This window comes from Pygocentrus nattereri, chromosome 7, assembly GCF_015220715.1.
Source record: "Pygocentrus nattereri isolate fPygNat1 chromosome 7, fPygNat1.pri, whole genome shotgun sequence".
In the NCBI taxonomy this organism is placed as follows: Eukaryota; Metazoa; Chordata; class Actinopteri; order Characiformes; family Serrasalmidae; genus Pygocentrus; species Pygocentrus nattereri.
In genome coordinates, this window is record NC_051217.1 from 4,349,874 (window position 1) to 4,362,575 (window position 12,702).

At 39.3% G+C, this 12,702-nt stretch overlaps 1 protein-coding gene across 1 annotated transcript; it reads left to right on the top strand.

Moving 5' to 3' along the window:
• The first annotated feature begins 7,827 nt into the window (after window positions 1–7,827).
• On the top strand, window positions 7,828–10,241 carry admb (adrenomedullin b). The gene is made up of 5 exons (XM_017695677.2): window positions 7,828–7,962; window positions 8,305–8,403; window positions 8,495–8,614; window positions 8,993–9,258; window positions 9,691–10,241. The coding sequence occupies exons 2-4, from the start codon at window positions 8,312–8,314 to the stop codon at window positions 9,243–9,245; spliced, it is 465 nt and encodes a 154-aa protein (XP_017551166.1). The 5' UTR covers window positions 7,828–7,962; window positions 8,305–8,311; the 3' UTR covers window positions 9,246–9,258; window positions 9,691–10,241.
• Window positions 10,242–12,702: the final 2,461 nt, after the last annotated feature.

Sequence of the window (12,702 nt, forward strand, 5' to 3'; positions counted from 1 at the left end):
TGCCTTCTCTAGATCCACAAAGACACAATGCAGCTCCTTCTGACCTTCTCTGTACTTCTCTACCAACACTCTCAATGCAAAAATTGCATCTGTGGTGCTCTTTCTGGGCATGAAACCAAACTGCTGCTCACTGATCTGAACCTCTCGCCTTAGCCTTGCTTCAACAACTCTTTCCCATACCTTCATGGTGTGGCTCATCAACTTTATACCTCTGTAGTTACTGCAGCTCTGCACATCACCCTTGTTCTTAAAAATGGGGACCAGTACACTGCTTCTCCACTCATCAAGCATCCTCTCACTCTCCAGGATTTTGTTAAACAACCTGGTTAAAAGGCTGCCTTCTCTCCTAAACATCTCCATACCTCCACAGGTATGTCATCTGGAACAACTGTCTTTCCATTCTTCATCCTTTTTAAAGCTGCCCTCACTTCCACCTTACTAATTCTCTGCACTTCCTGATCCACTATCTCTCCTCCCGTTGTCCTCCTCTGTCTCTCGTTTTCCTCATTCATTAGTTCTTCAAAGTACTCCTTCCATCTACTCAACACTCTCTGTTCACTCACTAGTACATTTTCCTCCCTATCCTTTATCAGCCTAACCAGCTGTACATCCTTTCCAGCTCTATCTCTCTGTTTAGCCAAACGATACCAGTCCTTTACTCCTTCTTTACTGTCCAGCCTCTCATACAGCTCATCATAGGCCTGAGCCTTTGTCTTTGCCACCATTCTTTTCGCTATGCGACTAGCCTCACAGTACTCCTGCCTACTTCCTTCATCTCTCTGGTTATCCCACTTTTTCTTAGCTGCCTTCTTCTTCTGAATACTCTCCTGGACTTCCTCATTCCACCACCAACTTTCCTTGTCTTCTTTCCTCTGACCAGATGAAACACCCAACACATTTTTGCCAGTTTCTCTCACCACCTTAGCTGTAGTTTCCCAGTCCTCAGGTAGCTCCTCACTGCCCCCAAGGGCCTGTTGCAATTTTTCCCTGAACTGCCTGCAACCATCCTCCTCCTTCAGCTTCCACCATCTAATCTTTGGCTCTGTCTTCACTCTCGTCCTGTTCTTTGTTTCTAATCTCATTCTACAGACAACCACCCTATGCTGCCTTGCTACACATTACCCTGGCACCACTTTACAATCTCCAATCTCCTTTAGGTGGCATCTCCTGCTAAGGATATAATCCACCTGTGTGCACCTCCCTCTACTCTTGTATGTTTAATCAGCTGGTGTGACAAATGAATTAAAAGTACAGTTCTGCTTCAATTACAAGGCAAAGCTTTCACCAAAACAGTTTTGCATGAGTACTTCTTCTCTTCACAAAAGATAGTCAAGCCTGAAGCAACAGTAACCGATAAGAAGTGGGATGTCCCCCTGTAGGGGTTTTCAAAATGATCTTTCTTTTTTGGAAAACAGCTTGGGAGATATAATATGTAATATATATATAGTTATAACTCTAGTTATAACAGCTCCTTAATATAAACATATTTAAAATTAATACTCTAAACCAATTGTGGACCTCAACATCACCATGCTGCTTGATAATTAGCTCATTTGCCGATTTCAGTACCTCAATATTCCTGACATAGATGGTACTGTCAGTGAGAAATAATTTTTTTGTGGGCATGTGGAGATCTGTGTCTGAAAAAATGACCTTGCATGCCTAAATAGTTCTGTTTAAACCCCTATCAAGAAGCCATGAACAGCTGTTTGTTGAACTCAACATGCTTGCACTGTACTGGCTTCAGATCTCAGGTTTTATAAGAAGAGTTATAACTGCAGTTTAAATGCCACATCTGAATACAAAAAAACAAAGGACTTTTAAACTTTATTCAATAATTCTCTGATCTTGGCAAAGTACAAAACCCATAATTGAATAAATGAAAGATGCCCAACAATGTACTGAGGAATTCTAACTGGCACTCATATTGTCATTAAATAAAGAATTGTAGTGTGTCAAGGCCTAGACATAACATTTATATGATAGTTTAGCTCGGGAGACAATAAAGAAAGAAGAAAATTGAAAATTCAGATGAAGCAAGTGAGCCATCCTGCCTATAGCCTACTGCTAAGTGGGCTGCTACTGTTAAAGTGGCACAGCATTTAAAATGGAAAGTTTAAATATTTAACAGAAGCAAAGCTCAGCAAAGTTAATTCTAGGCAGTTTACTGTGTTATCCAAGGCATGGAAGTCACTTAACACCCTCACACCAGGCCACTGAGGCCACTTAACACCCTTGAAGAATTCAACATCCTCAAAAGACCTTTAAAATGCATTATGTCTGTGTTTTAGAGCGACTAAAATACTTTGAAACACATGACTGGAGTACATTATTAACCTGATGAAGTAGTGAGATCTCTGGACCTGGGACACAGTGACAAATAAACAACCTGCATACACTCATCTCTTTTTTAATGACTCAGGATGACAAATTAGCTACTAGCTCATTATTAGGCCGATGAGGGAATGAAGAGAAGTTATCTTATACCCACATTTTTTTCCATAACTCATGATAAAAATCCAAGTCTAATAGCGTAAATACCTTGACTCATTTAAGTTGCCATAATTTAATTTGGGTACTTATTGTTGTGAGTTACGCAACTAAATTAAGTGAGAACAGTTAAGATGAGTCAAGGCAATGCTTTTCCATAAACACTGGGACTAAACTCAATAAGCATGTACTTGGATTTAAAAATGACACATTGTTTACTTGCAAGGTGAGGCATTCAACAAGCGTTCAAATCAGACATGCCAGCGGAAATATTCTGAAGTGTTTGCTTGATGCATGCATATATTTTGATTATTATATAATTCTTGATTATTGCAATATTGTGTACCAGCATGTTTTAAAATCTCAAATGTCATAACGTTATTAACCTACACTGGACTCATATGTTATTATTGAATTTACCCAATCCTTCAAAGCCATTGTAATAGTGGAGGGTGAATGTATGGCTAAACCTTACGTAATAACAACATGCACTTTTCACTTGTGTCAACATCAGTGACCTTCCTAGCCGCCTTATATAATGAAACTGGAACGTACTTGGTACAGTGGTCTGCATTTTAACAATGTTATTTGGAGCAAAACAAGGTTATATGGACATGATGAACATGAGCACACATTGACAGCCAGTATCCAGAGGGGATCGTTTTGGAATTTCCTAGAATCCTTGCTGAAGACATTCATTCCGAGGCATAAGATTTCCATGCTGTCACGTCCTGTTAGACACCTAACTGAGTCAGTCGGCCTCCACAGCCTTTCTGTTTGAAAATCAGATTAAGCGAAACAATCACTGACCGGGCAAAACTGTGGCAAACCCACAACTGTAAATAATCAAAACGCCAGACAATAGCGGTTTAGATAAAACGTCACAAAGAATTAGCTTTAAGTGGTTCCAGAGAATGAAAATGCTTCTAAAATGGAGTGATGACATGACTCCAAAGCAGGGCAGCAGAGAAATGAGCAAAAGAAGGTGCACGTAATAATAACACCTACATGCTGGTAATGCGTCTCAGCTTCACGTAAACACTGCTGGTGAGCCGGAAGGACCTCACAACAGAATTCCGGTATGAATTAATGGGTTTATTTGTACTGTGTATGTAAGCTTTTGTGTTCTTCAGGACAGGTGGTGTACAGGAAAGCTATGCAGCTGTGGTGTTGAGAAGCAGTTTATATTTATTCCAATAAGATTTTAGAATGAATGAAGTAGTCAAGGTGTAGCATTGAGCACATGCTGGAGGCTCTTGTGGAGTAGAACCACAAGAAGGCGGTTTGTGGGGTGTACACAGAGAGATAGTTTTAAGCATGTGGAAGTGTTTGCATCTCATTTGCAAAGTAGCTTAAAAATGTGAGTGAAACATCAAGGCCCTCACGCATGAGGAGCAGGCACAGGTCAGTGTTCAGTGGTTCAGTGAAGCTAGAAGAGTTCTGTATTATCCTCATTCAAAGAGCAATCTAGGCTGAAACACTCCTTATAACTTCAGCATGAATGGGTGGGGCTAAACTCCTGTAGGCTGAATTGGAGGATAAATGTAAATGCATTGGTTTTTATGACATCACAAAAGTAAGAAGTTAAAAACAGGTTGTTTATGGAGATAAACTTTCATATTGTCAATATCCAGGAACAACAAGCCCCAAAATAGCAGGCAAAAACCTAACTACTTTTTAATACATTATTAGAATTAAATTTTATTCCGAGTCATTTTCATGATGAAATGTTTACACAATGTAAAGGACAGTTGGTGGGTCCAAATGATGTAGAAAAAATGTATATAAATATTTTTGGATCAGTTTTCTACATTATGTGCCCTTTAAAACTGAATTGATTTAAAGCGAAGAATCGTGTAAAAGAACATAACAGATATTACAAGGAACCTTGGATAAACTATTCCACTACTCTGACTCTAAAAAAGCTGCTATATGGATCTGTTTGTGATTTTTCTCAGCGCACGAAACAGTGTTCACACAACACAAGTCTGGAACTGAAACGCAAAGTGAGACACTTGTTTTTAATCAGGCACATTTCACATTTCAACTCAATGCTTATATAATCGAGCCACAAGGGGATGAATATTAATCAGCAAATGAATTAAAAAAATAAATCTCCCTTTAAAAAGATCGCTCTGTAACAGCCAGCATAATCTTAGAAAGGTTAACATGTAAGCCTCACCCCTCACACATGGGCTGAGCAAAAACAAAACTCACGAACCCCAAGCAGAGCTGACTTAATATGAAATAACCTTGGTTAATAGCTTTAAACTGACAAGTGCAAGGAAATAAAGGGAAACAGCTTTGCTACAGGCCTTAAAATGAGCACATCAAATTTATAGCAGGGATTCCAAGGCACCTTCAAAAAGTTCAAGAGTTCAAACTAGTCAATGACTCTCCTTTGACATAATGATGTTAGGAAAAACAATAACAGACAGACAGACAGACAGACAGACAATAACTCATTTGTAATTGGAAGAAGAATCCATGTTCACCCCAAACATGTTTTTAGCTTTTATCCCTGAACACTGATATTAATCAGTCATGATGTAACCTGCAGATCTACCACCTCACCTCCACTTTATACCTGATAGGCATCAGTCTACACATATTTCAACCCTACTGTATTTTGGGATTTCCCCTGCAACCTTTTGCTAAACTGTGTTTTGAAAATTGGGGACTCCACCCCCAGTGGAATCTACATCTATGCTATATATGTATCACATATTTTTCATTTTTCAGCATCAGGAAAAACAGAAAATGCATATTTAACAGAAAATGACACCGAATACTGAGCAACTAAATACAATATCAAATAGAGGTTCACGGTCTGCCGCCTGGGGTGGTCAGTCCATTGTTCTGAGAACACCAGAAGCCCCATTGTTCGATTTTTAAAAAATGTTCTTTGTCTATTTTCTTGACAGCTATGTATCCTTTCAGACCCACAGCGCTGAGCTGTCATTTCACCATGGAAGGATGGACAGAAACACCTGTGGATTTTTTCAGCTCTGAAGCAAAAGTGGGGCTTGATTTTCTCCCATCTCTCAAAGATGAAAGTACTGTTTATCTGATGATATGAGTTTTGCTGGTCTGCCAGGTCTTGCATGGTTGTTGGGGGTCCCATTGTCTACATAATTTTTAATAATTTTAGTAGTTTTGGAAACTCCTGTTTTTCCACAAATTTTTCTTTGCCATTTGCACAGTATTGTGCACTAAATAATAAGTCCAGTCCAATAAGGAATGAGTGAGCAGCTAATGAAGTGCATTACCAGCAAAACTAGATGACCATTCTGTTCTCTTACAAAAGCCGTTCAGTAGAGCATCATCAGGCAATAGCGTCAGTAGTTTCATCATAAGACCTTAAAAAAATTCTGGTTATCTTAGCTAAGAGACTGAGGAGTACAATGGAATCGAGGCAGCCTAGGAACACTATGTGCTCCTGGATCCAAACAATCATTTGTCACTTCACGCCCAGAGAAATATGGTGAGTACAGACAGTGTTTACTCATGGGCCTGCTTGGCTAGCAGTGACTAGAGACAACTCTGCTGGTAAGTCTGAATGGCCAGACCATTAAACTATTAAACGTTTATTTCAGAGAGAGAGATTTTGTGTGATATGACATCAAAGTTGCCACTAATTCACTTAAATTAAAATAAACTGGCATTTATTTACATGGCTTTAAAAGTCAGGGAGAGAATATAAATTGGAGCGTTTAATGGTTGAGGGGACAATGGCAAGACAAAGATGGTCACTCTCTCAGCACATAAAAAAAACATTTTATCAGTTGATTGCAATCTTTCCGGAGACTTCTGAGGTACTTAACGTGATGTTACCATAGTTACAAGGGGCTCAAAGCTTATTTGCAATTCAATTTTGATGTAGCAGAGTAGGTCACTAAAGCCAGCGTGCTGGAACACTGCATCTGAAAACTAAACACAAGTGTTGTGAGCATAAGCAGGCTTCATCACTCAGAACAGCTATTCTACAGAGTTAGGCCCCTAAAATATCACAGCAGCAAAGACTTACGCAATGTTTAAAAGCCTGAAATTAATGGTCACTGTTGTTTTATTTAACTGAACTTATTGCGCAGCATGAACTACTATAAGGCATACATTTGTGTTAAGCTTATGGGAACATTAAGTTTAATAATTATAATATTTAAATATGAGCAGTTCTGGATGAATCTCATTCTTGATGTTTTATCTCAGCTGTTGGGATCTGTTAGCTGCTCTGCTAATCATTATGGACAGTCTAAAGCTTCTTATTTTTTCACAGATTTCAACTAATAGTTCTATTAAGCTGTAGGATTTTAATAGCATCTTTTAATACTTTTGTGCAATGTCTTTTGAAAAAATGCTCTGTACTGATTAGAACAGCGCAGGTCTTATTATCAGTGCCTTAACCTTCTTCAACTGCATGTGTATAATCATTTTTTTCAGTATACTAATGGGAAAACTAAGACTTCATGCTCTTAATATCAAACCTATGTCAGTCTCCTTCGTAAAATGAATGATCACTGCAATAAATGAGTATATTTGAGATCTTAGACATTTTTGACTCTAAGAAACTTCAAGAATAAGCAAGTCATTTAGATGATGTCAGACTGCAAAAATGAGCACAAATCCCATGAATGGACAAACACAGGTGTGGTTAGTGGTTACATTTGAGAACTGCATCACATTTGCCACTTTAAAAAAAACATAATTATAACAACATTGACATGTTCTTAAATCATTTTGCATAGTCAGCTGGTGTGAGATTAGTTGTTCTGGATATAGTAATGAGTACATCCACATTCCTTATGTGTTAGCAAAATGCGTAGGTGGCTGGAATGCGGGGGTCGGTGGTTATTCCAAGCTTTATCAGCTGAAATGAACTCTAAATGACCAATTAAGACATGCATTCCACACGCAGGAAAACTGCTATGGAGGACTGAAATGAAATATTGTCATTCAGGAATATTTGTCTAGTAAATGGACACCACTGAAATATGTGACTCTAATTTAGACTCTCCAAGACTCAAAACTCTCTGACCTCCCTTGTTTGCGTAGATGAAAATATACCATGAAAAATGAGGAATTGAGATGCACTATAACAAACAGCATGGGAGTGTTATTGAGAAGAGTCATTTTAATCTTGTTGAAAAAATAAGCAGGAATCTCTCTCAGAATTTCTGGAACACACTTTGTCCCAATAAGACAGGGCATGTAGACTTGTTGGTTTAGAATGGGGATGTGGCTGGCTGTCATTCAGGCTAGCTCCCGCCTCCTCCCACCCCCTGTAAAGTATAAAAGGCTCCCAGGTTTGCCTTTTACACTCAGAGCTTTGGTAGTATTACAGCTACATCCCTATCTACCATACAGAGAAGTGGACGTTATTTGGGAAATACCTGTTTCTCTGGACCTTTCATCAATATCTGTGAAGTCAGAAGTAGAGCTCTTTAATTTCCAATCAAGAATAGAGCTTCTCAGGTATGTATATTTGGAATACTGCTCAAAGTTAACTGTCCCTAATGGGATTCTTTTCTGCATTTCCTCAAAGGTCAAGTTTAGAAATTTAGGTTGGGAAGACATTGTCAGCATTGTGGTTATCATCACATAGCACAAGGGAGCCTTATCTACCCCCAGCAAAGCAGCCCAGCACTTGCTTCCTCACATTCTGCCCAGTAACAGTTGCCTGACTCTTACATATTTCAGTCAAATGCAGAGTGTCTTGCCATGTTCTTTCAGAAATGAGCAGTTTTCACAGGCACTTTATGGGTATATTGTACTTTTTGTTGTAATCTCACACACTTAACAGAACTCTCTTTACAGGTCCAAAATGAAGAGCCTTTTGCTTTGCTGTTTGCTGGCCACGCTCTTGCCTTACGTTCTAAGTGCAACACTTCAGGTCAACTCTGATGGAGGAGACAAGTATGCCAAGGCATTAGTATTTTATGTTTATCTCTTCTAAAATGTAATGGTAAACCTTTGAGACTGATTTGGTTGCATGTGTGTGATGCAGGCTGAGTGTGTGGCTGAAGAGCAGGTTGAGGAGGGAGTTGTGTATGCCTGACAGTTTAGAAGATTCAGGAGAATTTCAGCAGCAAAATCAAGATACAGACTCCGTCACACACAGGCACAGGTATGCTTCCTCTTTCATCCAGCAGGAGAAATATCAGCATTACAGTTTGTGAGTGTGACTCACCAGAACAAATACGGTAATGATAGTAATAATAATAATGTTCTGCTTTATTTAGATAACTTTAATAATTTACTGTCTTTCTGCTTTGTTTTTCCTTCTTTATACATTTCTTTCTTTCTTCCCTTTCACAATCTCTTCCTTATTCCTGTCTCTCTCTCTATAATTATTTCTTCTCTCCTGTTTTCTTTCCTTACATTTTTCTTTTCCATCATTTCTGCTTTCCATGCTTCTCTTCTCTTCTCTTCTCTTCTCTTCTCTTCTCTTCTCTTCTCTTCTCTTCTCTTCTCTTCTCTTCTCTTCTCTCTTTCTGTCTGTCAGCGGTCAGAGTGAGAGAGTGAAGCGGGGCTGTAATCTGCTCACCTGTTCGGTGCACGATTTGGCTCACCGGCTTAACCAGCTCCGTGAGAGGACAAACAACGCCCCCCCAGCTAAGATCAGCCCACATGGTTACGGCCGTAGGAGGAGGCGCTCACTGCCTCAGCTCTCTGCCGCAGAGACAGGCGGTCAGGGCCATGTGAAGCTGAACAGGTTCCAACCCCAGAGAAGTGGATCGCCTCAAAAACGGACTTAAACACCGACCTGCGGTTTGTCCTGAGCCTTTTCTCTCATGCCGGCTCAGTTTGCTGAAATACTACTGACAGCTCCTTTGCTAAACTTTAGGGTGTCCTCTCCAGGCACAAAGGTGGGGGACAAACGCTACACCTGCAAGCAGCTGGAACTCCTTTCTCCACCCTTTATCAGAGAGACAGGACTGAGGATAAGGACTCGGGTCACCTGGAAAGAAGGGGTGTTTGTGTAAAGTGGGTCAGGCAGTTCTGTCTCATAAGAAAGGGGAGCAGGAGTTCGAGTTAGATAACAGGGAGGGGGGTGGGTGGGGGTAGGTGGGTGGGTAGGTTGGGTGTAAAGCAGCGGTGTAGCAGACAGTCAAGCAGTTGTGGGTGCATGGGTTTGGGATATTTTTCATTCTGAGGGAGCTCTGGGACCTGACAAGGCTCTCTGTCTCTCTCCCAGCGCAGGACGTGCTTCGTCTTCACCATCTGGAGGAGCAATAGACTTAACCGGGATTCTACCAGCAGCTTCCTAGAATAGGGAAGGGAGGACCAAAAAGGAGAAAAGGAGACTTAAACCAGCTAATATACATTCACCAACAAAGCCCCATATGGAGATCTTTGGGAAAAGTGGATGTGACACAGACACTAATATCTGGCAAAGGAAGATGCTTACGTACTTGAAGCTGGATATGTATATACAGAGGGAACTGTGCAATATATCTCTTTTGATCAGTATGTGTATTCCATCATTTATGTCTATAAAAATGTATCATGAAAAAAAAAATATGTTAGAAAGCCAAATATTTATACATTCTATAATATTCTTGTAATCTTGGAGATTAGACTATTTTTTGTACATGATATAATAATGTGGGCATTGTATATTTTAGCTATTGCCTTTTTGAAAGTAGGTATTTAACCAGTGCTTTTATACTGCTTGAATGATAAACACATGTCCTTGTGAATCAATGTTAAGTGAAAGCAAATTATATGATCAACCATTAAACATTTTGCAAGAGAAAGAACAAAAGTGTCTGTCTCATTTCTAGAGTACAGAGTACAGTAACAATGTTAATGAACGATTATTATCCATTTGCACTGATCACTACAGCTTTTTCTTAAGCACACTGTTCCATCTGTGTATGCAAACTTAAATCAATCTTAAAGAGTGATAAATGAACAGAACAAGGCCACATTCTTTAAATACTGTGATACAGAGAGAGAAAGAATACACTGTAAAAGAGAATACATAAAAGAATAATCAGTGCTGTGATGCTAAGGTAGCACAGTAATAAGGAGACACCTTTTTCAGTGTTTCAGCTAATAAGCTATATTATATGTAGTGTGCATACTAAGATATCTAATTTTACTAGTTTTCCAACAACATAATTTACAGTGACCTGACTTATGATTGCCCCAAAACTGCCTCGAGTACATTCAAAACATGATATGGACGATATATTTTCAGTGTTGTGCTGCCATCTACTGCCAATGGACCGAATGCGTTATTGAGATGCCAGATTGTTTTGATGCCAACTGGCGGATGGTTTTCTTTGAGTACCATTTCCTCTCTGCCTTGCTCGTACTTTAAATGACCTTTTTGGCTAGAGGTTTTCATAAGACTATTGTAAAACAGTGTCTCACACACAAGGCTTTGCTCTAATAATTTTATGTGAGAGAGCTTTTAAAGGCATTAAGCTCTCCAGACGTCTGGTTCTTATCATGTTGTGAACGATTCTAACTTGTTTCTCTAAAATGGCGCTTCACATCAAACCACTCTGAACTTTGTCATTCTGATATTCAGACAAACTTTTTTGTCTGAAGACAATTTTAGCAACACTTTTAGCCAAGCATTAAGATTAGGATTTTGCCTGAAATTATAAAATGGTACAAACTGACTTAAATGATATGAGGGGCAGTCGTGGGATGGAGGTTAGGGAACTGGCCCTGTGACCGGAAGGTTCCCGGTTCAATCCCCAGTGCTAACGGTCCATGACTGAGGTGTCCTTGAGCAAGACACCTAACCCCCAATTGCTCTCCAGGCGCTGTGCATAAGGCTGCCCACCGCTCTGGGCAAGTGTGCTCACTGCCCCCTAGTGTGCACATACTAGTGTGTATGTGGTGTTTCACTTCATGGATGGGTTAAAGGTGGAATTTCCCTGTTTCTGGGATTAAAAAAGCATCATATAACTTATAATGGGTTCATATACTTCAAATGCAATAATAATATACAGCCAGCAGAGGGGGAACTCTGGCTTCTCTTGATATGTGGGTATTTATTTATTTGTTTGTTTGTTTGCTTTGTCAACGCTAATTTATGGTTCTTGGTATTATGTATTTCTTCTTCTTCTTCTTATTATTATTATTATTATTATTATTATTATTATTATCCTATGCACAAAATTATAAAAATGTATCTCCTACAGTTTTTGAGCTAATCACAAAATTTTGATGATGTAGTCCACCTGATAAAGTTGCTTGACCCGACCTTCGGTTTTCATACGTTTTTTTCCCTAGGAAATAAATGGTGGAATATGAATGGAGTTGAACTATAACGGACACAAATTATGTCACATGACTTTTATTTGAAAAAATAAAGTTAGACAAATAATAAAAACTGAGAGAGAAAGTTGAAAGGGACCAGTTCTCATAGAAAATGATTTCACTGAAAATGTTGTTGCTGACACTGTGATAGATTAAAATCTTTACTATACAAAGTGTAACTAAAGAACAGCTAATCAACACCTTATCACCCCTCCCCAGGATACCATAGCAACCACCTAGCAACACCTTAGCAAACACCTGGAATACTGCTGCTACTCTGTACCTGCACTGTACACTTTATATACAGATCACTGCTTACATCTCTTTTTTTTTTACCAATAGTACTTCTGTACTGTACTGCAATACACCAGCACATTTCTGGCTATATACCTGATAAACTTGAATATCTGAATATTGTGACGACCGACTAGAAGACTCAGAGACAGAAAACATGCTTGTAGCTAAAAGAGGTCTTTATTTAGTTTACTAATCGCTTACTGTATTCTAACTGCACGGAGAGTGAAACCACAATTCCTATACTGGGGAAAACCGCGCCCAGGCCGTCAAACTAGCTACACTTCTGCCAGAGGGTGAAGACCCATGGCACCTCCTACTCTGACTTGGGGGCCGCTACGTGACCAATCGCAAGAAACCCCGTGCTCGCCACAATATGCACATACTGTCTATACGTCCAACACACCTATAACACTTACCTATGCACATCTTGTCTTGTCTTTTACTGTCTGTTGTCTTTGCACTGTTTACTATGCATCTCTTATTACTGCACTGGAAAAGTAGCCCGATAGTGTTTCATTATACTGTACTACCGTGTGTTGTATAATGACAATACATTTGAATTGAATTGAATTGAATATTGTTGAATATAGTAAAAGCATGACAGTACCTTAACATTAAGATGGGACACCATAGCAA

Bases quoted from the DNA above. Each gene is read 5' to 3' on its own strand.
- admb (XM_017695677.2), top strand. From the start codon at position 8,312: ATGAAGAGCCTTTTGCTTTGCTGTTTGCTGGCCACGCTCTTGCCTTAC. The intron at 8,404-8,494 runs GTATGCCAAGGC...TGTGTGATGCAG, and splicing joins AACTCTGATGGAGGAGACAA to GCTGAGTGTGTGGCTGAAGA. The intron at 8,615-8,992 runs GTATGCTTCCTC...TCTGTCTGTCAG, and splicing joins TCCGTCACACACAGGCACAG to CGGTCAGAGTGAGAGAGTGA.